General features: G+C 36.8%; 1 protein-coding gene across 1 annotated transcript in view; it reads left to right on the top strand.

The window, feature by feature from the left end:
* ANO2 (anoctamin 2) overlaps nt 1–24,450 on the top strand; it is an 850,080-nt gene that overhangs the window by 306,247 nt on the left and 519,383 nt on the right. The window contains exon 13 of the mRNA XM_053718733.1: nt 11,927–12,009. Within this exon, the coding sequence (XP_053574708.1) occupies nt 11,927–12,009 (83 nt within the window). The remainder of the gene's footprint in view (nt 1–11,926; nt 12,010–24,450) is intronic.

Genomic DNA, 24,450 nt, shown 5'->3' on the forward strand with positions numbered 1-24,450 from the left:
TAGCACTTGCTTATTGGTGACTACATTCAGCCAACCAATAAGCAAGGGTAAGGGGGAGAATGGAGGTGGCGCCTATGGCTATCTGTCTGGAGGGGGAGGTCCTATTATCCCTGTATCCTAAATGTGGCTAGTAGCATACAATCTAATCAGGTGAAAAATGTTCGTACCTACGTGCACCAAATGGCTGAGTAATAGACCATTAATTGGTCAGTGTGAATAAATAGCAAGTGACATAAGATGGCTGAGTGAATAAAGCAATGTTTAATAATAAATGAAAATACAAAATATTTTAAAAAATGGCGGTCATTAATACCAGTGTGTGTACAAAATAGAGCAATAGAACATCAGACTATATAATTATATATGACTATTAGATAGGCAGAAATATATCTATATGAGACTTCAAGGTTATCGAGATATAAAAGAACAAGAATCACACGTGGGGGAACAGAGTACAATATCACAAAGTGAATGAACGCTAAATTGTAGCAATATTAACAGGTGTAATCTAATTAACAATAACAAGTCCCACCAAAAGTGCGAACGAGTAATCAAAATAAGGAACAAAAAGTATGAACTAAAATATCACTAGACACATTAAGGCTCAAAGGCTTGCGGTTCTTAAGCCAAAACGCGTAGAAGACAACCAGCTCCAGCTCATAGCTCATTACTTTGAAATCAACTGGCCAGTTGAAGTGAGCATTTGCTCTCCCAAGACCGTCCCTCTGTGAGTACAGAAATTATCACACCGGACGATAGGAGCACATTCAAAACTAATCACCTGCAGGGGGTCAGACCTGAACCTGCTACAAACAGAGAAATCAGCTTAAGGATTGGGTCCGGCTGAAGTCCAGCAACATCCGGCAATAAGTCTGAAGCCACCGCTTGAATTTGAAGAAGCCCGATACAAACAGGGTAAGAGATTCTGAATCCCCATAGACTTTGAAATACACATACCATTTATAAGGGGAAAGAACTGTCTGATCTTAAACACACACCCTAGATAGGTACAAACCTAAATTCTTTTGAACGAGCGTCAAAAGTTATACCCGCTCTTACACTAACGTGTTATACTGAAAGCTGCTTTGCTAACCAGTCTTAAGGGATATCTATTAAAGACGTCTATAATATAATCACGTTTACACTTTAGCATTTATATATGCACAAATAACTCTACAAGGATTTTTTTGACATGGGATTTGAAAGACTCCCAGATATCTCAAGGTTCAATAAACATTTTTATGGTATAGACATTTTAGCCATTGTCCAGACTTTTCTATTTTTGTATTTATTTTATTATTCATCTATTATTTTTATATGATTTTTTAATTTTTGATGCGGTCATTTTTAACCGTGACACAACTTTTTTGCTGCAGCAATTTTTTGAGCCTTAATGTGTCTAGTGATATTTTAGTTGTTCATACTTTTGGTCCTTATTTTGATTACTCGTTCGCACTTTTGGTGGGACTAGCTTGTTATTGTTAATTAGATTACACCTGTTAATATAGCTACAATTTAGCGTTTATTCACTTTGTGATATTGTACTCAGTTCCCCCGTGTGTGATTTTTGTTCTTTTATATCTCGATAACCTTGAAGTCTCATATAGATATATTTCTGCCTATCTAATAGTCATATATAATTATATAGTCTGATGTTCTATTGCTCTATTTTGTACACACACTGGTATTAACGACTGCCATTTTAAAAAAAATATTTTGTATTTTCATTTATTATTAAACATTGCTTTATTCACTCAGCCATCTTATGTCACTTGCTATTTATTCACACTGACCAATTAATGGTCTATTACTCAGCCATTTGGTGCACGTAGGTACGAACATTTTTCACCTGATTAGATTGTATGCTACTAGCCACATTTAGGATACAGGGATAATAGGACCTCCCCCTCCAGACAGATAGCCGTAGGTGCCACCTCCATTCTCCCCCTTTTCCTTTCTAGAACACATAGGTTGCAGATTTTGTGAGATATCTGCAATTTTGGAGGTTGGCAATTCTGTAGCTCAGAAATAGTTCGATAAACACACCCCTTTTTTTTGTCTTTACAATAAGCAAGGGTAACCCTGGTTCTGAACCAAAATAGGCCGGATCCTACCTAAGCTTTACAATAAAGGGACAGTAAACCTAAAAAAAAATGTTATATAATTCTGCACATAGTGCAGAATTATATAACATTATTTTAGTGCTATCATTATAAAACCTTTTTTTCCATTTGAATTTTTTTAAAATATGCCTGTTTTACAGACCCGCTCTCTGCTCTCTGCTGAGCGGGTCTGTTTTTTTTACACAGCGCATCGGGCCAGCTGTATAGTCACAGCCAGGCCCGACCGCGCCATAACATTAAGTGCAGTTCGCTCCTGCTCTGTCAGGCCGGGTTGTGACTATACAGCTGGCCCGATGCGCTGTGTAAAAAAACCAGACCCGCTCAGCAGAGAGCAGAGATCTGCTGAGAGTGGGTCTGTAAAACTGGCATATTTTTAAAAAATTCAAATGGAAAAAAAAGGTTTTATAATGATAGCACTAAAATAATGTTATATTTATGTAATTATATAACATTATTTTTTACGTTTACTGACTCTTTAATTTTGGATTTAGTATCCCTTTAAGTAATAAGTAATAAAATCATAAAATAAGAATAACAAATGTTAAAATAATTTAAATGTAAAGTAGGTACTAACAAATAATAAAAAAATAATATTTTAGAGGTTGTGGCAAGGAATTTGACACTTTTGTGTGGCAATAAGTGCAATAACATTGTATTCTCTAATAATTTAAAAAAACAAACATAATCTAACACAGGTGGTTACTGTTAGGACAGACAGACAGCTGTTGGGAGACATCATCCCTTATAGTTTTTTAATCCAAGTATAACTTTTTTGTATTTGAATATTGTTTCATTGTTTTTATACTTCATTAAAACATGTATTAACTATTTGGAGCTGTCTCTTTAATTCAAAAACTGATTTTAACTGAATTTTTAGTTATATGTAATTAGCTTACTTTTAGATCTTCATAACTAACTTCTCTTTTTATATATATTAGATATTGGTTTTTTTGAGAACTAGATTTTAGTGTCTCTAACTAGACTAAAGCACCACTCAAAATTCTGAAGAGCCAACAATAACAATTTTAAATATTTTTTTTAGGGGTCTAAGCAGAAAAATTCCCAAAAAGTGAGGAGTCAAATATAGAAATGTAGAAACCATGATCCCTGTATTTGCCAAGGTATAATAGTAAACTTCACAGCTCATTACATGCATTGTACTGCATTTTTCTATTCTTCTTCAGTAATGTAGAACATTTAGTTGTATTCTTTACTATAAGCATTTAGTTCCTCACAGAGAGTGAGGATTTTTAAAAAGTATCACAATATAGAATATATTCCCCTTAATTATTTATTTTTTACCTTTGAATTTAAATTGACCTTAAACTTTTAGCATATATCAGAAATTAAGCACTGTACTACAATTAATGTTTTATTATTTAACACTGTTATATTATCTGAACTTTTTTTTTACTGGGGATTAAATGCTGAGTTAATTGCCTTTTTGAGGTAGATTTAACCACTTAAAGTCCTTAGCAACTTCCATGACGTCCTCACAACGCTGGGCCTTAATTCCCTTAGGACGGCATGGAACATCCTATGTTAATCGGCGACCTGAAGCCTCCTACTTTCAGTAAAAGGATAATCGGACTGGGAGGCATGCCTTGCATTGTAGGCAGTCCCCCATGATCCAATCCCGGCGTTTAGATCATGTGATCGAATCAGCAATTGCGTTGTTTCATTTTTCAAGCAAGTGTTCACATTGGAACTTTGTTCGGATGTTAAACACTTGCCCTGGGCATGAAGGGGAAAAATCAGGAAGGGCATACCAATCAACAAAATAAGATACCAGAACTACAAACAATTAGGGCTAGATTACAAGTGGAGTGTTAATTTATAGCGTGCCCGCAAACGTGCAAATTAGTTTGCGGGCGCACACGATAAATGACCAGCCATTACAAGAAGCTGGTTATTGCTACTGTGAACTTGCGGTAAAAATTACCCAGAGATAAAATCGCTTGTTAATTTTGTAAATGTGCCCCAAATGCCCCCAAAATACAGTGCAGTGTATTTTATTAAAAAAAAACATTGTTCAATTCTTATTTTTTAATAAAATAACTGCACTAGGCAATATTTTAAGGGTAAAATTGGTGGGTGTGGGATGTTAGAAAACAAACGGCACTGAAAAGTGCCTTTACATTGCAGTCTATGGCAACTGTGTTTTCCCTGTAAATGTATATGCTTATATACATATATATGTATGAGATAATATGTGTATATACACGTGAACACAAAAATATATATATGTATATAATCATAAACATATATATTTATATTTTCTGCTATTGCTGCGCTACTTACCCCCATCGCTGCACTTAGGTTCTGATGCCGTCTCGTGAGCATAATGCTTCCTAGCATGCTTAACTTGTAATACCAGCGCACATTAATTAGCATGCACTGGTATTACTCAGTGGAGCCCTATATCGCTTTAGTGCATGCAATATTTAGGCAATGAGTCCCACAATTTGATTGCTCTTACAGTGAAAAAAAACATTTTCTTTGCTGGAGATTAAATCTAATTTCCTCCAGCCTTAAATTGTGCACTCTTGTAATAAACAATTGCCTTGTAATAAAAAGGGCTTTGGTCCTTTCTGTGTATGGGCCTTGAATATATGTGTCTAAAGTAATAGTATCAACCCTCAAATTCATTTATTCTAGAGTAAACAGACCCAATTTGGCTAACTTCTCCTTATAGTAATATCCTCCATTTCCCTTATTCGTTTTGTGGCCATTCTCTAAACGTATTCTAATTCTGAAATGTCCATAATGTGCTGTTTTGTTTTATATTTATTGTGAACTTTAGAGTTGTTTAGTGGGTTGCATGTTTGTCCAATGGAGTGACAGGAGGGGGTAAGTTCACCCCCTAGAATTTGTTTCTATAGAGCTAGCGTTAACTTCTGTCCTCCTCCCTCCTCTAAGCATCAATCTTCTGATGCTTTTGAAGCCAATTGTCTCTTAAGAAAGCTTGCCGTTTTTCTTAAGAAATGCATTAAGATTTACCCCTGACACTGAAACCACCTGGTTTGGACTATTTCTGCAGAAAGCAGCAGAGAAAGAAGCTACTTGTAAATGTGCTGCACAATTTTTTTAAAAAAAAATGGTGGTTCATGGAATGAAAAGAGTGAGTCAAGTGATTGCTTACGCTTTTTGCTTCTTGTGCCTGTCCCTTTGGAGGCTGAGCTTACAAGATATGCACTTAATGCAATGACTATATGCACAGAATCTGTTGTACAATAAAAGTAAGATGAAATTTACTATTGAATTCCTCCACTGTAGAGTTGTTTTTTTGTTTAATATTCCTGTGGGATTTTGTCTTTAGGGTGAAGTGTTATAATCTGTTGAGACTATACGTTTAGTTTTTTTTCCTGATGTTTATCATATCATCTTATTACCAGATATCCGTTTAGATATTGGAGGAAGCTACAGTCAAAACCTTGCTCTTCTCATGAGTACCATGAAGCAGTTGGTTGCATCAGAACCAATTTCTATTTCAAAGAGACTTTTTATATAGGTGTTTATACCATGTTTTAACACAGTGACTATGCAAAGAAATATCTGATTAAAGATTATCTATCAAGAATTTGAAAAAATGTTTAAACTAATTATTTACTTAGGGATAAATTATGATTGGAGCTCTATTTATCACTCCCATTCCCTCATTGACTCTGTTGAACAGAAGCTTTTTGCGCACATTGTGTACCATACATATTAAAAGCTGAAAGTGAAAACATTTTTGCACGAGCGCTATAACACTTTATTAAGAATGAATATTGCATAAATATGCTTTTACATGTTTTCATCTACTTGACTATAAAGGGCTCCAATGCACTTATATATATACATATATATGTATATATGTATACATATGTATTTATGTGTTTATAAGTGTATATATGTATACATATGTATTTATGTGTTTATAAGTGTATATATGTATACATATGTATTTATGTGTTTATAAGTGTATATATGTATACATATGTATTTATGTGTTTATAAGTGTATATATGTATACATATGTATTTATGTGTTTATAAGTGTATATATGTATACATATGTATTTATGTGTTTATAAGTGTATATATGTATACATATGTATTTATGTGTTTATAAGTGTATATATGTATACATATGTATTTATGTGTTTATAAGTGTATATATGTATACATATGTATTTATGTGTTTATAAGTGTATATATGTATACATATGTATTTATGTGTTTATAAGTGTATATATGTATACATATGTATTTATGTGTTTATAAGTGTATATATGTATACATATGTATTTATGTGTTTATAAGTGTATATATGTCTGTAAATACATACAGTTGTAATCAAAATGATTCAATCCCCATTGCAAATCAGGTTTATTGTCAACATTTACAGACTTTCAGCTGTTTGCAATGAACAAATCAAACAAAAGCAATTGAATAGCTCAACACAAGAAATGCTTCAAGTGTTTTCCCCAAATTGAAAATGCAACTTTTAATGAATTCGGCAGTAACAACATTATTTAAGCCCCTGAATAGAATCCCTCACAACAGCACAAATATGCACAACAGGTTTTGTCTCAATCAAGGGCTTTATTAGTTGCACCAGGTGTGATTGAGCTAGAACAGATGAAATACATGAACTAAATCAAAAGAATGGTCCTAAAAGTTAAGAGAAGAGATCATCGCCTTTCACAAACAAGGAACAGGATACAAAAAAGATAGCGAAGGCATTGAATGCTCATAGAGACACCGTTTGAAGCATAGTTCATAAGTTCAAAGTTAAAGAATCAGTGGTTACACTACCTGGTCGGGGTAGAAAAAGGAAGCCATCACTAGCTGCAACCAGATTTCTGAGAATGCAGGTTGAGAAAAAACATTGAATGAGTGCAAAAGACCTGCAGCAAGACTTGGTGGTAACAGGCATTGAGGTTTCAGTTTAGACAGTAAGGCGCATACTAAACATAAAAGGCTTCCGTGCCAGAACTCCAAGACGTATACCACTACTAACCCAAAAGCACAAGAAACGTCACCTCCAATATGCTCAAAGTCATATAAGCCACAGAAGTTTTGGGATTCTGTTTTGTGGAGCGATGAAAAAAAACTAGAACTTTTCGGCCTGATGGATCAGTGGTAGGTAGCATACACTGAAAAGAACACTTTGCCTACAGTTAAAGGGACAGTCTACACCAGAATGTTTCTTGTTTAAAAAGATGGATAATCCCTTTATTACCCATTTCCCAGTTTTGCATAACCAACACAGTTATATTAATATACTTTTTACCTCTGTGATTACCTTGTATCTAAGCCTCTGCAGACAGCCCCCTAATCTCAGTGCTTTTTGACAGCTTAGCCAATCCGTGCAGACTCCTAAATAACTCCACAGGAGTGAGCACAATATTATATATATGACACACATGAACTAGTACTGTCTAACTGTGACAGACTTTTAAAATGCTCTGAGCTAAGAGGCGGTTTTCAACGGTTTAGAAATCATTTTAGAAATCAGTTTGAGCTGACCTAGGTTTAGCTTTTCAAAAATACCACCAAGGGAACAAAGCAAATTTAATGATAAAAGTCAATTGGGAAGTTGTTTAAAATGGCATCTATCTGAATCATAAACGTTTCATTTTGACTAGACTGTCCCTTTAAGCATGGTGGTGGCTCTGTGCTTTGCATCCTCTGGCACTCGAAACCCGCAGCAGGTGAAAGACAAGATGATTCATTAAAGTATCAGGAAATCCTAGGAGATAATGTCATGCCATCTGTGAGGAAGATGATGCTTGGGCGTCATTGGACCTTACAACAGGACAATGATCCTAAAGGATACCTGAAATTCCACCAAGGCTTGTTTGCAGAAGGTATAAGCAAAAAAGCGGGTCTCAGGCAAGAAGTTTGCAAAACAAAAAGCACATTTATTGTGGTCAACACATGGAAAGATAAGATAGATTATAAAAAACAAGCTACATGTAGACAGAAAAAATGGTCCTGGAAGTCCTGGAAGATTCTACAGTGGCCATCACAGTCACCTTACTTGAACCAAATAGAAAATATCTGGTGGGATTTAAAGAAGGCAGTTGCTGCATGCAAACCCAATAATATTACTTAAAGGGACACTCAAGTCAAAATTAAACTTTCAATATTCAGATTCAGATAGAGCATGCAATTTTAAATAACTTACCAATTTACTTCCATTAAAAAAAGTACACAGTATTTTTATATTTAAACTTTTTGAGTCACCAGTTCCTACTGAGAATGTGCAAGAATTCACAGAATATGCGTATGCATTTGTGATTGGCGGATGGCTGTCACATGGTACGTGTATGCATTTGTGATTGGCTGATGGCTGTCACATGGTACAGGGGGAGTGGAAATAGACATAAGTTTTAAAATTGTCAGGGAAAAAATCTACTATTCATTTGAAGTTCAGACTAAGTGCTATTGCATTGTCTTGTTATCTTGCATTTGTTGATTATGCAAATCTACTGTTTTTCCTGTTCCTTTAACTGGAGGCCATTGCTCATGAGGAATAGGCTAAGAATCCTTTAGGAATGCTGCCAGAAGCTGGTGTCTGGCTATGCATTTTGTTTGCATCAGGTCATAACAGCAAAAGGGTGCTCTACTAAGTACTAAAGGTGCTTGCCATGAAATAATTTTGAGACTGCAGAATTCATTAAAAGTTAAATTTCAGTTGAATTTGGGGAAACCACTTGAAGCATTATTTGTGTTTAGCTATTTAAATTTCTTTTGTTTGATTTGTTCATTGCAAACAGCTGAAAGTATGTACATTTTGACAATAAACCTGATTTGCAATGGGGGTTAAATAATTTTGATTACAACTGTATATACACATATAAATACACTGTCACAAAAATTTGCAAAAAATGTATCATTAGGGGTACAGCAGCGTGTCACTGGGACAGTACCCTCAAAGGTACACCCGCTGTACCATTTAACATGGGTAAATATTGGTACCTTTGCAGATTGTACATTTCAAAGGCAAATATGTACCTTTGGTGACTAAATTGGATCATAATCTACCCTTTAAAATGGTGCACATTTGGCCTTTTGAGGGTACTGTCTCAGTGACAAGCCCTTTGTTCCTCATAATGGCAAATTTGTACTCAATACAGCATATTGAATATGCAAAAATGCTGTTCCATCACATTTATTAAATAACATTCAAAATACATTTGCCTACATTGTGCTCTTGTTTAGAAATATATGTATTTGTCTAGCTTTAAATAATAATAAAAAACTTACAGTACCCACACTGAAGTTTGTTAATTTTTTTGAAAGTGTAGCCAGAAAGCAGGTCCTAAGACTCTGCCACTGTAATTCCTGAAAGAACAAGGCAAGACCAACTGTTCACAAAGAAACTACACATAATGCTTTATTTCACTTTGGATTAGACTAACAACACACCATTTAACTTAGGGTGACACTATCCACATTAATCATAAACATAGAGAAAACATATAAACAACAGAATAATTAAATATAACTAATAAAAGTAATGGGAATTCAGGGAAGGCATAAACAATACAACTTACAACAATATATTTGCATTGTCACCCTATGCAAAATATATGCAAATAAGTATTTTTCCCCAATACACATATTGGTGATGAATCTTCTTCCAATAGATGGCGCTGTGTTATACAATGTCCAGGAACTTTCTACCAACATATGGCGTGTTACACAATGTCCATGTATGTGACTGGGGAACCGTAACAATTTCATTTTATTTTTTAAAACTGGTTCTTAAACAACTCTTGTTTATTTTATATAGTTGAAAATTATGTTTTCTTTGTAATTAAAGTAAATACATTTGCTTTATGTGTAAAAGTTATTATCCTTATGCTCTAAATGTATACATTAAAATTAAATGCTTGCGTGCTGTTTATAACCAGCAACACAGTGTCAGTGACGATATGTGTTGTTAAAAGGACATAAAACAGGTTGAGATCTGTGCATATCCTAAAGAGGCTAATTAATTAAAAATAGTTTGCATAAAAAAATGTTTAAAAATTGCTGTCAAGTATTTTAAAATAATTTTCAAAAATAAGCAAAATGAATTACATAGTTAAGCTGCCTGGAGCAGCCAACTCCACCCACCCTTATCAGTTTAGACACAGGCATTGTATTTCAACTGAGTTCACAGCTTCTTGGCATGCTCCAGTAGATAATCATTATTCACTTTTGCATTCTATCAAAACAACAATAGATATACATACAGGTATAGAAGAAAATGTGTGGGGGGAGTTAGAGCTTTACAATTCAGAAACTAAAAAGAAAGGGTTATTGGTGAGACACTGCAGTATAAATTTGCAGGTAAAGTAATTAAAGTACATATTACTTTATTTTGTCTCTATCCCAACTTGTTTTATGTCCCTTTAATTACTTTTTCTTGCTTTGTCCACCTCTTGCATATAACCAACATCTATTGAATAAGAACTATTTTGCTGTACATCATGTATGTTGAATTCATTTTGGGTGATTGCCAATTATCTGTTCATTGAAAAATAACTGATTACCATCTCTCAGGTGCACAAATTATATGCAGTTGCAGGGTTTGGCAGTCTTGAACCACCCATTCCCCTCAACCTTTTGGTCACACAAGTGACTGTACATTTGTTTGGGGATTAAATTGTACAGACATTAACCCTTTTACAGTTGTAAACATATTTGTACCTTATTTACCCCTAAATGGTACATATTAGTCTTGTAAGGTGTAACAATGACCCATTGAGGGTACAACCATAGCAGTTGTACCCTAAGGGGCCGATTCAACAAAGTGCAAGCGGACATGATCCGCTGTAGCGGATCATGTAGGCTGCACATCGATAAATGCCGACAGCATACGCTGTCTGCATTTATCATTGCACAAGCAGTTCTGGTGAACTGCTTTTGCAATGCAGCTCCCTGCAGATTTGTGGCCGATTGGCCACTAGCAGTGGGTGTCAATCAAACCAATCGTATGCAATCGGGTGGATTAATGTCCGCCGTCTCAGAGTTGGCGGACAAGTTAAGGAGCAGCGGCCTTAAGACCGCTGCTTCTTAACGCCTGTTTCCGGTGAGCCTGAAGACTCGCACGGAAACAGTTACTTTCAGGGCCATTCGGCCATTGTTAAAGTGGTCCCTAAGTGTTCACAAACGAACCCCAATCAGACCCATTTTTCTAACTGTGTACATAAATACATATATGCACACATATATACATATTTATATACATATATATATATATATATACTGTATATATATATGTATCTCTAATTTAAAGTCCTTTGCAGCCCTTTTTTTTCTAACAGATGGGACCTCATATCTTTGAGCCCTTTTAACTTTTTATTGCAAATTTTATTAATTATAATTATGTGTGTAACTTTACTTTAAATAACATTTTGATGTGTTTTGTGCCACTTTTTAATCAAGCATAACAGTGAACCAGAGCTCTGAAGTCGCTCTATCCTGACGCACTTTAATTCAATTGCCTGTAAGCAAACCCGCTGTAATATGCGAGATGCAAAGAGCCACAATTAACCCTTTTTTTGCTGAGGCATCAGAATGGAAATTAATTCATCTTTGCCTATTTTTTTTCCAAACATTTTTCTTTTACATTTTAATTAGTTCTTGTGTAGACTCAAATATTTTGATTATGATTCAGGTATAGCCTAACCATGAAATAAATATAATATTCAGTTCTAAGTAGAATTACTTAGGTATATTTTGTCAAAGAGTGTGTATTTTATGCTCTATAAAAATCTTAGTTACAATTAAATTAACACCCATACCTTTTTGTGTCAATTTCAGCTACATTATTTCTTGAACATTGGAAGAGATTACAAATGAGATTGAGCTACTTCTGGGACCTTACAGGCTTGGAAGAAGAAGAAGTGAGTATTTATTCCTATTTGCTTTAATTAATTATTTTATAAATTAAAGGGATATGAAACCAAAACAATTATTTTATGAATAAGACAGAGCGTTCCATTTTTTAAAAGTTTCCAATTTGCTTCTATTATCAGATTTGCTTTGTTCCCATGACATTCTGTGTTGAAGAGATACCTAGGTAGGCATCTGGGCAATACATGGCAGGAAATAGTGCTGCCCTCTAGTGCTTTGCAAATTGATAGCAAAGCTGCTGCCATATAGTGCTCAGATATGGGCAAGAAATTGTTTAAAATTTCATGCTCTATCTTAATCATAAAAGAAAAATGTTGGGTTTCATATCCCTTTCTTTAAAAAAAAAAAAAAAATATATATATATATATATATATATATATATATGTATATATATATATATATATATATATATATATATATACATATATTTGTATATACTATCTATCTATCATCTATCTATCTATCTATCTATCAAATCTATCTAAATGAGACCATCTGTGTGTCTGACTGACATATCTCTATCTATATGGCAATCATATTTTAATATATGATAAATAACTAATTTCATGTCTATATTTTAATTTTAAAATGTTTGTAGCAGTGAACTTTAACTTTAAAAACATATGAGGAATACCCAAACATGCAAAAAATAACCCTTCTTTATTGACAATCCAACATTTCAACCCTAGATCTTTCTATTGATCAGGACGTCAATCAAAATATGTGGGAACAAAAACATTCATATGTGGTTATATTAGTGTGCTTAACATCAGATTGTCAATTATGAGTGCTGAATCATGTTTGCTTTCTGAAAAGTATTTATTGATATTTATACTAGTTGGAGACTATGAAATGCTCTACAATGGCCTGAGAACTGCATTTTATCTATCATCTATCTATCTATCTATCTATCTATCTATCTATCTATCTATCTATCATCCATCCATCTATCATCTATCTATCTATCTATCTATCTATCTATCTATCTATCTATCTATCATCTATCTATCATCTATCTACTCTATCATCTATCTATCTATCTATCTATCTATCTATCTATCTATCTATCTCTCTAGCGATAGCATTCCATGTTTAATGTTCTTTAAAAGCTTATAACTTTGGATTAGCTTAATAGATTTGTCAGAATTTTTAGAGTTTTTCCTGTTACTGTTTTTATTTTAAGCAAACCTATAAAATACGTTTTTGAGATATTAAGGCTTTCAATATGCTAACACTTTAGCAAAAAATACTTTTTGTTAATTACAGTGTTACTAAAATTGGAATGAGTTTCTAGTTGAAAAAATGTACATATAAAACATTACCATGAAAGTATTTTGATGCATGTGCGGTGGAATGTAATAGACATAATTTGATTTGGTAAGCATGCTTGGACGCTGTTAATCAATACAAGGTCAAATTTTTTTAATGTAATTTCATTTCCAGAGCAGAATATTTTTATATGGATTTTAGAAATCAAATCATATAGACGTTATAACCAGGTGTGCACAATAACAGAGAGCTATAACTTCAAAATCATATACAAAAAGTCCCAAAAAAGTTTTAAAATCAGCATGGTATCAAGGCCGCACTCCAAAAACTAACAATCAATTTCTCGAAGTCCTGATAGATAAAAGCACCACATGGTTCAGAACTCTCATCCCTAATATTAGCAAAGGCTATGTATAACTGGTAAACTCACATTTACAGAAGGCACTTTGGGGTCGAATAATCAAGCTCCGAATGGCCTGCTCTGAGGCCACGGACATCAATATGCCTGATCATATACGATGGGGCTGATTGACACCCCCGATTGGCCGCGAATCTGCAGGGGGCGGCAATGCACAAGCAGTTCACAAGAACTGCTTGTGCAATGATAAATGCCAAAAGCGTACGCTGTCGGCATTTATAGATGTGCAGTGGACATGATACACTACATCGTATCATGTCCGCTCGCACTTTGATAAATTGACCCCATAATGTGCTAAATCAGCGAGCAGAGACTTTAGAGCCACAGGGCAGAGTCAGTACTGGATCTCAAACCGCCCAGCAGAGCATTAATTATATTGATTTTAGCTGTGTGTTTGCTGTTGATATATAGTTTTGAAGTTATGCTGATCTTGTATTTGTATCATGATGTAAGTATGTTTTACATGAATAGTTCTGGGTACTGTCCAGAGTAAATTAGAGCAGATAAGACCAGACCAGACTGACTGGCTGAAACAAATAAAAATTGGCTACATCATTCCTGTAAATAGGCAATAATTCAACTGATTCAATTACAGTGAATTAAAATATAGATTCATGACTTAAAGGGACATTTCGGTCAAAATTGAAATGCACATAGATGAATTACATCCTTGAATAGAAATATATTTGCGATATACATGTATTGGCAAAATTGCTTCTAGCAACAGTTATCATTATTTTGTTGTTAACATTTTTCTCTGCACATGCATGTGAAGCATAGCTAGATATTCTCAGTGCACCAGCATTTTAAATACTGCAGCAGCTCAGATCACCAGTGGGGCTTGTATTATGTTAGCAATTAACCAATTGAGTCATTATCAAATGGTACAAGCACCTTACACTATCTAAACAAATGCTATGTTTAAAATACTGGTGCACAGTGCATACTTAGATAGTAAACACCAAAAATGTTATTGTTTAAAAAGATAGATAAGCCCTTTATTTACCATTCCCCAGTTTTGCATAACCAACACTGTTACAGAAATATACTTGTTACTTCTGTAATTACCTTGTATCTAAGCTTCTGCTGACTGCCTTCTTATCTGAGATATTTTGACTGACTGGCATTTTAGGCAATAAGTTTTGACTCTTAAATAACTTCACGTGCGTGAGCACAATGTTATCTATATGAAACACATGAACTAACGCCCTCTAGTTTTGAAAAACTGTCAAATGCATTTAGATGAGAGGACACCTTCAAGGGCTTATAAATTAGAATATGAGACTACCTAGGTTTAGCTTTCAACTTAGAATAACAAGAGAACAATGCAAATGTGATGATAAAAGTAAATTAGAAAGTTGTTTAAAATGACATGCCCTATATGGATCATGAACGTTTATTTTGGAATTTACTATCCCTTTAAATACACTTTTGAAACAGCTCTAGCTTTTATTAGAAGCATTTTTGCTAATACATGTATATTACAAAAATGCTTCTATGCAAAACTGAAATGCATCTATGTGGATTCCAATTTTGGCTGGAAAGTCACTTTAAAGGGACATATTACTGAAACATATATGATTTATTTTGTTAGATCATTTTATTTTCAAAAAATCTAATTTGTCATTGAGTGTTTAGTAAAAGTTGCGTGTCTAGGTGTAATACATTGCCACTCCTGAAAACATGGCCAATGAGCCAGTATTAAGAGGAATCTATTGTATCCATCAATTGGCTGCACAAAAATGACACAGGAGCATGCTGGATGTGAGACTTTAACTTTGCATTTAATAAATATAGCAGATATTGCATAATCAAAACAAATTCACAATAAAAAGACAACGCAATATTTAAAATGAGTTTCGCACATATTTCGAAGTTACTTCATATTTCCCTCCCCTGTATAATCTGACAGCCATTAACCAATCACAAACTCATATACATATATACTGTGAACTCTGCCACATGCTCAGTAGGACCTAATGCCTTAGAACGTGTATGCATAAAAAGCTTGCACAAACTTTGATCAAGGAAGTAAATTGGAATTATTATTTTTTTAATTGCATGTTCTATCTGAATCATGAAAGTTTAATTTTGAGTTTAATGTCCCTTTAAATGTTTACAAAGGTTAAAAACATTGCAGTGAAAAAAGGCATAAAATGCTTTTAAAAATAGCTTTTCATTTGTATACTTTTATGTACCTATAAAAAAAAAGTTATTTATCTCTTATTACTAACATCAATGCCTGCATTCCATTTGGAGACTGTGTAGTTATGCTACATCCTTTGCCAGGTCACACTCCAAATATGTTTCCCATGGTAGCTATCCTCAGCCAACCACAGAGACATCAAACAATTTCCCTGTGAGCCATGCACCAGCGTCTTTCTGTTGTTTGTTTTCTGCTGCAAAGCCATCAGGGGAACCACATGGGAGGTAAAACCTGGCAAAGTTAGGAGGTTGCATGACTACACAGCATCCGAAAGAAGGCACAGCCATGGAGGGTTTTCTAATTTACTGAATATTGCACTGTAGTTATTGGAATGTATTGGATAATCTATTGGCTAATTCCTTTTTAATATAAAATATATTACAATTTACAACAAATATTTGTGTCACAACAATAACGCGCATACACTGTGAAAAAAATGATCTGAAAACTTGGCAATACAGAATACCATAGAAACGGATGTAGTTGAAGGATTAATGCAGAGATGAGTGAGCTTTAGTGAGCTGACAATACAGAATATCATAGGAAGTGACTAGTGAGAGCACTAATATATCTCTTCTGATTTATTCACAAAATAGCTAAATATCAAATAGAAAAGCCGTTCTCTGTCTGTAAAACACAGTTCTTTTATCATTTTGGTTTCATTCATTGCTACTTATATACTTTATTGTGGGGAGTGAAGAGATATAATGATAAAGGTACAAATTTCCAAATCTGGAATTTCAAAATCCAAACTTGTTCTGTAATCCACACTTTTTAATCAACATTGTTTACAAAAAATACAATTACCAATCTTGTTTGCCTGTGTCTTTGTTTCTGTTTTTTTGTGTGTGTTCTAAAATGCAAATAATAATCTATATTTATTAAAGCAACACATATTACCTTTCAGTATACAGTACTGTACTAGCTTTCTGAGGGTACTATGTATACAAAAGTATTAAGTCGTAAGACCGCTGCTCCTTAACTTGTCCGCCACCTTTTAGGTTTATCATTGACGCCCCCTGCTAGCCGCCGATTGTCCATGAATGTGCAGGGGGCGGCATTGCACAAGCATTTCACAAGAAATGCTTGTGCAATGCTAAATGACAACAGCGTATGCTGTCGGCTTTTAGCAATGCTGGGCGGACAGTGAATCATGTCCGCCCCGGCATTTGATAAATCTACCCCATAGTATTTCATTTATATATTAAGGGCTCTTGCAGTCTATCTTATCAGACATGCACAGCTCTTTCTAATTATAAAAGACAAAAAAATAGGAAAAAAACAAAATAATTGGATTGGGTGCGCTCAGAATGCCTTTACTTTATCAATCTCTATTTCTACTGCAAGAATGACTTGTTTGTCTGAAAGTTAGTTAATTAATCTTTCCTTTGTAAAAAGTCAAATAAAAGCGAATATGCAAATAAATAGAACTAGATCCAATTAATCTCTAAAAAAATAATTCATATAAATAAAATTAGTAACATAGATTTAGGGGACCATTTATTAAAAAAAATTTTTGGTTCATGCCAGACTGCTGATGTCATGTGATATGGGGGACACACACAGTCAGTAATAATACTGTTACAGTCAAAAGTTCGCTGCTTATGATTATTTGAGAGAAACTGTGCCAGACCGTGCAGGTGTCATGTGACATGCCAAGCTAGTGCCATGTGCTGTTTTAGATGTGCACTGTGCAACACTGAATGCTAAGCCCTAACTCGGCATCCAGCTAATCCCACTGCACCAGAAAAGGTCCTGCTGGGGTTACCACTGTTACCAGGTAACTGCTCTGGTGGTAGGGATTGTTTCTGGGTAGGGTTGACTGTAGGCGCATGCAGCAGAAAGCTGGAGCGGCAGGCACGTGAGGATTTCAGCATCTGTGCAGCTGCACACACTGCTCTCTTCAGTCTTGAGGCTGTGTGACTCATCTCACACTGTATCCATGCAGCCTTGGGCAGACAGCATCCAGGCTGCTGGTCCCCTTAACTCTGCTCTTTCTGCTGTGGCCCTAAGATCAACTAACTGAAGTTTGTTAGGGGAACAGTGCTTTGTAGAAAGGTGTCAGTGGGAAGAATAAGTAAGTGCACACACGCCCCCTCCCCCCTGCAGCATTGTCTACTGCAGGGTGAGAGGGAACTTGTTCCTAGCAAAGAAGTGACATGTGCTGCTGTGGCTGATGTATAGTATCATGCTGATACTTCACACATTAAGGTAAGGTTTATTTTTATAGGTTTTTTTTTCTCTCTGTCTGAGATTTTACATCTTCCCATAGTATTTCCGCTGTTCCAGTCAGTAAACTTTTTGTCTGCACCTCCATGCTTCCTCCTCAGTCTTTACCTTGCTTTGCTCCTGTTGGCTGCACTAAATCTCTTTAACCAGCCAACCTCACATTTAAAAGCATATTAAATTAAACCACAGTGGGGGAATGTATATATTTATTTACTTATTAGTACTGCTTAGGTCCAGTTTCACATGTTGCAATTTTTTTTAAATGATTAGCCCAGCAGTGGATGATCCACTGCTGGGCTAATAATTAAAAAAAATATATAAAATAAATTAATTTAGTTGTTTTTTTGGGATGTTGGGGTGAAGAGCGAAATTGCATGGGGGGGCAAGAAAATGTTTACCCAGGGTCCAGTCCAGTTCTTGTGAACTGCTTGTGCAACGCCGCCCTCTGCAGATTTGCGGCCAATCGCCCACCAGCAGAGGGTGTCAATCAACCCGATCGTATTGGAACGGCTTGATTTTCGGCGATGTCTGTCTGCCGCCTCAGAGCAGGTGGACAGGTTATGGAGCAGTGGTCTTTAGACTGCTGCTTCATAACTTGTGTTTCTGGCGAGCCTAAAGGCTCACCAGAAACACGGGACATCAAACTCCATTCAGAGCTTGATAAATAGACCCCATATAGTCAATAGCACTTCATAAAATCATCGCACAATTTATAGTGAGTTATAGATAGTTAAGGTACAAGCTTGTTTTGTTTTGTTACTTTCTGCCCGGGTCTTTTTAAATTTGTACTATTTCCGTCCAATTCCTGAGCGCACCCAATCCCATTTTTTTGTCTTTTACAATTTTCTTCCAATATTTAAGGTCTTTTATTGGTTTATTCACTGTGGGTGTTTATATCTATTTTTCTCAAATACTTACTGTGTAATGCAGAGCTTTCCAAACTTTTCATGTTGGTGACACACTTTTTAGACCTACATAATTTCGCGACACAGTAATTCAGTTGTACTGGAGAACAGGATTTTAAACTAACTTGTTTTAAGAGATACGGACACATACATAAATGGTATAATAACTAAATGTATTTACAAGTAACAGTATGTAAGTATGTGCAAGAATTAAAAAAAATTCTACTTACTATTTTAATGGGATGTATGAGGTTGATGGGATGAACACAATTTCCGAATATTTGGTGGAATATTAGATAAAGACACTCGCATTTCATCATCAAGTACTTTTACTCTTCCCCTTCCTATCCATATATCAAGAGCAGGAGCAGCAATGCACTACTGGGAGCTAGTTGCAAAAAAAACCCCACTGACTTCTGACTTCAGCTCAGCATTTAAGTTGCCTCCCTCAGAGCTCGGTGAGTCCGATTGACTACTGCCCACGCTGCAAACACACTGCTGTCCCACTCACTGACTACACATGCAGTCACGAGCCAATTAAGGAGACTACATGTGCAGTCAGGAGCCAATGTGCCACCAAAGCCGCCAATGGGAATAGTTTCAGATCCCACTGAGCTGCGCCAATAGGTTAAGATGATCTGTAACCTCCTAGGTATCAATCACATGTCAACCATGTGATATTCGTAGCAGGCAGGCGGAAAGTCAGAAACCAAAAAAAAAAATATTTTATTAAATAAAATTTAGAAAAATTTGTGCTGAAGCACTGGTGTAATGGTTTAACTGTTTTTTCTGATATATAGCAAATGTCTATATTTGTTTTTAGCTTTTCCGTCTGGCAGTTTTCCTCCAATTACAGTACATTTTATATGAGATCATAATACACCCAGTGAAACACAGGAGGCGACAAAAGCTTTTATATAACTTATCTGCTAATTGATAACAGTGATTCTAAGCGGAGGAAGAGACTTTATTGTGAGGAAAGCAGATGTAAAATGAATTCTCAAAGGGAATAATGTTAACAGCTTTAATGGAAAAGTTCTTTCATACTCCCTTGTGCAATTTGTAATCACAACAAAACAAAGTGGCAACTGAGAGATTCAGAATTGTTACATCAATAACTTCAAACTAAATGGTTTCCAAGTTGCAAAGTAAAGTAAAGGGACATGAATGACAATAGTATTATGGCAAAGTGTACTAAATGTACTAAAAAAAGGTGTTTTCGTTTTGAACTCCTCTTACATTAATCCTATTGCTGATCTCAGTGCATAATTTGGTGTTGACTGGTTCATATGCTCTTAGACACAATCGCCTAGATTTAGAGTTCTGCGTTAGCCGTCAAAAGCAGCGTTAAGGGGTCCTAACGCTGGTTTTGGCCGCCCGCTGGTATTTAGAGTAAGGCAGGAAAGGGTCTACCGCTCACTTCCCTACCGCGATTCCAGGCTACCGCAGATCCCCTTACGCCAATTGCGTATCCTATCTTTTCAATGGGATCTACCTAACGCTGGTATTTGGAGTCTTGGGAGAAGTGAGCGGTAGACCCTCTACCGACAAGACTCCAGCCGCAGAAAAAAGTCAGTAGTTAAGAGCTTTATGGGCTAACGCCGGAATATAAAGCTCCTAACTACTGTGCTCTAAAGTACACTAACACCCATAAACTACCTATGTACTCCTAAACTGAGGCCCCCCCACATCGCCGCCCCTCTAATAAATTTGTTTAACCCCTAATCTGCCGACCGAACATCGCCGCCACCTACGTTATACTTATGAACCCCTAATCTGCTGCCCCTAACATTGCCGACCACTATGTTATATTAATAACCCCTAATCTGCCCCCCCCCCAACGTCGCCGCTACCTAACTACACTTATTAACCCCTAATCTGCCGACCGGACCTCGCCGCTACTATAATAAATGTATTAACCCCTAAACCGCCGCACTCCCGCCTCGCAAACACTAGAATAAGTAGTTTTAACCCCTAATCTGCCCTCCCTAACATCGCCGCCACCTACCTACAATTATTAACCCCTAATCTCCCACCCGCACCGTCGCCGCTACTATAATAAAGTTATTAACCCCTAAACATAACTCTAACCCTAACCCTAACACCCCTCTAACATAAATATAATTTATATAAAACAAAATAATATTCCTAAAATTAACTAAATTATTCCTATTTAAAAATAAATACTTACCTATAAAATAAACCATAATATAGCTACAATATAATTAATAATTACATTGTAGCTATTTTAGGATTTATATTTATTTTACAGGCAACTTTGTATTTAATTTAACTAGGTACAATAGCTATTAAATAGTTAATATCTATTTAATAGCTACCTAGTTAAAATAAATACAAAATTACCTGTAAAATAATTCCTAACCTAAGTTACAATTAAACCTAACACTACACTATCATTAAATTAATTAAATAAATTACCTACAATTAAATACAATTAAATAAACTATTCTATAATACAAATAAAAAACCCCACTAAATTACAAAAAATAAAAAAGAATTACAAGCAGTTTAAACTAATTACACCTAATCTAAGCCCCCTAATAAAATAAAAAAGCCCCCCAAAATAAAAAATTCCATACCCTATTCTAAAATACAAAAGTAATCAGCTCTTTTACCAGCCCTTAAAAGGGCTTTTTGCGGAGCATGCCCCAAAGTAATCAGCTCTTTTGCCTGTAAAAAAAAAATACAACCCCCTCACATTAAAACCCACCACCCACATACCCCTACTCTATCCCAAACCTCCCTTAAATAAACCTTACACTACCCCCCTGAAGATCTCCCTACCTTGAGTCGTCTTCACCCAGCCGGGGCCGAAGTCTTCATCCGATGGGGCAGAAGAGGACATCCAGACCGACAGAAGTCTTCATCCTATCCGGGCAGAAGAGGACATCCGGACCGGCAGACATCTTCATCCAAGCGGCATCTTCTATCTTCATCCATCCGGAGTAGAGCGGAGCCATCTACTTTCCAGCCCATGCGGATCCATCCTCTTCAACTGACGCCTACTCGCCGAATGAAGGTTCCTTTAAATGACGTCATCCAAGATGGCGTCCCTCGAATTCCCATTGGCTGATAGGATTCTATCAGCATTCTATTTATTTGGGCTGGCTCCAGCTAAAATCACTTTCCTGGGCTACATAGCAGCCTGTTCCAGGCAGAAAAAGTATCATCAGGGCTACCCAGTCTGGGTGAACAAAATCACAGCAGCACCACTGTAGTATTTCCAATCTTTTTTTTTCTTTATTCCATGACACAAGTATAGCAAACAGCAATAGAATAGAACGACGTTTTGGGTTATGTACCCTTATTCATGTTCATATGTAAGGGTACATAACCCGAAACGTTGTTCTATTCTATTGCTGTTTGCTATACTTGTGTCATGGAATAAAGAAAAAAAGATTGGAAATACTACAGTGGTGCTGCTGTGATTTTGTTCATTGGATGTTACTTGGGTGCTTTTGCAGTTTGCACCTCACAGCTTCGTGCACACCTTGGGAGATTTTGTGCTGGATACAGACTTTTGACTTTACCCAGTCTCGGTAGCTGGAGTCTGCCACAGGGTGGGACCCTGGGTACTGATGCTATCTGGCATCAGGGGTGGCTACAGGCTGTGGTCACTTGCCAGCTACATAGCTGCAGTCAGCAGTGAGGAAGCAGGACCCGTTTGGCGGAGCTACCCAGTTGGGGTAGCTGGGGTATCCATCACAAGAAGTACATTTAAAAGTTGTTTAAAATTGTATGTTCTATCTGAATAATGAAAGAAAAATGTTGGGTTGTATAACCTTTAATGCAAGGGACTGTGTAGTTCCAGAATATTGTTGATAATTAGGCCCCTTTAAATGTCATAGTTTGGAAATGTTCATTTTAAAGAGAATTTGAAGTTATACATACTCTTTAGATTATTAACATTTTTCTTCAAACAAAAATTGTAAACTTGCTTATTAGATAGCCCCATTTCCCACTTTTTTTTATTTGCGCAGTCAATGAGAAGCTCTATCAGATGATCTGTACAGTCCCTAAGTGGTTCTGTTCACCCATTTTTGTCACATTGGTGGCAGCAGTGGGATCTGCTTCTATACACAGTTTCTGCCGATAGAGGAGACGTGCCACAGTAGCTGGTAACTATGGGAACCAAGCTCCTAAGGAGAGCAGAGGAGGCACTGGCCCAGTTGGACGGTCCTAGTTCGTATTGGGACATGCTGGCACAAAGGGACCTTGTCCGCCGACGACTCTGGAGGGAGGCTCTTCAACAAGAGCAGGGCTATCGAGTAACAACCCTCTCCCCGATGACGAAGATTACTGGCTCCAGTGGAAGTTTCGAGTACATTGCCTGGGAGGACAGCCCCAGGCGGAATGGCTGTCTGAATTGGATGGACTGGTCCAGGTGGAGATGGTTCTGGATGACAGCTACAGGGCCCTCCGATGGTATGCTATGCAAGTGTGGCCATGTCTGGGTGATGGTGTCCCCACAGAGGGATTTGGCTACAGCGGCCCTGGATTACTATTTGAACTTTGAACTAATGGCAGAGGACCCAGATTTTGGGAGTCAGGAGGAGTGGAGACTTAAGCACATTTGTGAGTACCGAGGGAGCCTGCTGATCTCTCAGGGGTACCCTGGCTGCAAGCCAATTTGGATTATATATGTGGCAAGGAATTGGAGATGGAACAGAGTTACAAAAGACTGATAGATTGCGTTAAACAGCATGCCACAGAGCCTGCAGGGAGCTATGATACAGCAGTCTGGGAATCATGGAGGATGGCCTTAGAGAATTGGCAACAGAGCATAAGTGACAACGAGCTGCTAGATACAGATCAGCAGCCGGGCCCCGAGCTTATGGACTTGGACAAGGGAGCCACCCCAGCAGAAGTGCTCGCAACAGGGCAGAGAGCCGCCGGCCTCTGCCTAGCACCTGTAACAGCTCCAGGAAACCAGGGAGAGGAGGAAGTCATCCTCCCTCCCCTTACAGAGAACCCCTTGTAGGGAGAGATGGATGTCAATAATCCTCCCCAGCAGCAGATACCCTTGCTGGGAAAGGAGACAGTTGGTCTCTCTCCCAATCGGCAGAGCCAGGAGCTGGGAGAGGAGACAGTCGGTCTCTCTCCCCAACGGCAGAGCCATCCCCTGGGAGCAGAGGTAATCGTCCTCCCTCCCTGTAAACAGAACCCCTTCGCGGGATAGGAGACAGTCAGTCTCTCTCCCCAGCAGCAGAGCGAGGAGCTGGGAGAGGAGACAGTCGGTCTCTCTCCCCAGCAGCAGAACCATCCCCTGGGAGCAGAGGAAGTCATCCTCCGTCCCCATAAACAGAACCCCTTCCTGGGAGAGGAGACAGTCAGTCTCTCTCCCCAGCAGCAGAGCAAGGAGCAGGGAGAGGAGACAGTCAGT

Source organism: Bombina bombina, chromosome 6 (assembly GCF_027579735.1).
Source record: "Bombina bombina isolate aBomBom1 chromosome 6, aBomBom1.pri, whole genome shotgun sequence".
NCBI lineage: Eukaryota > Metazoa > Chordata > Amphibia > Anura > Bombinatoridae > Bombina > Bombina bombina.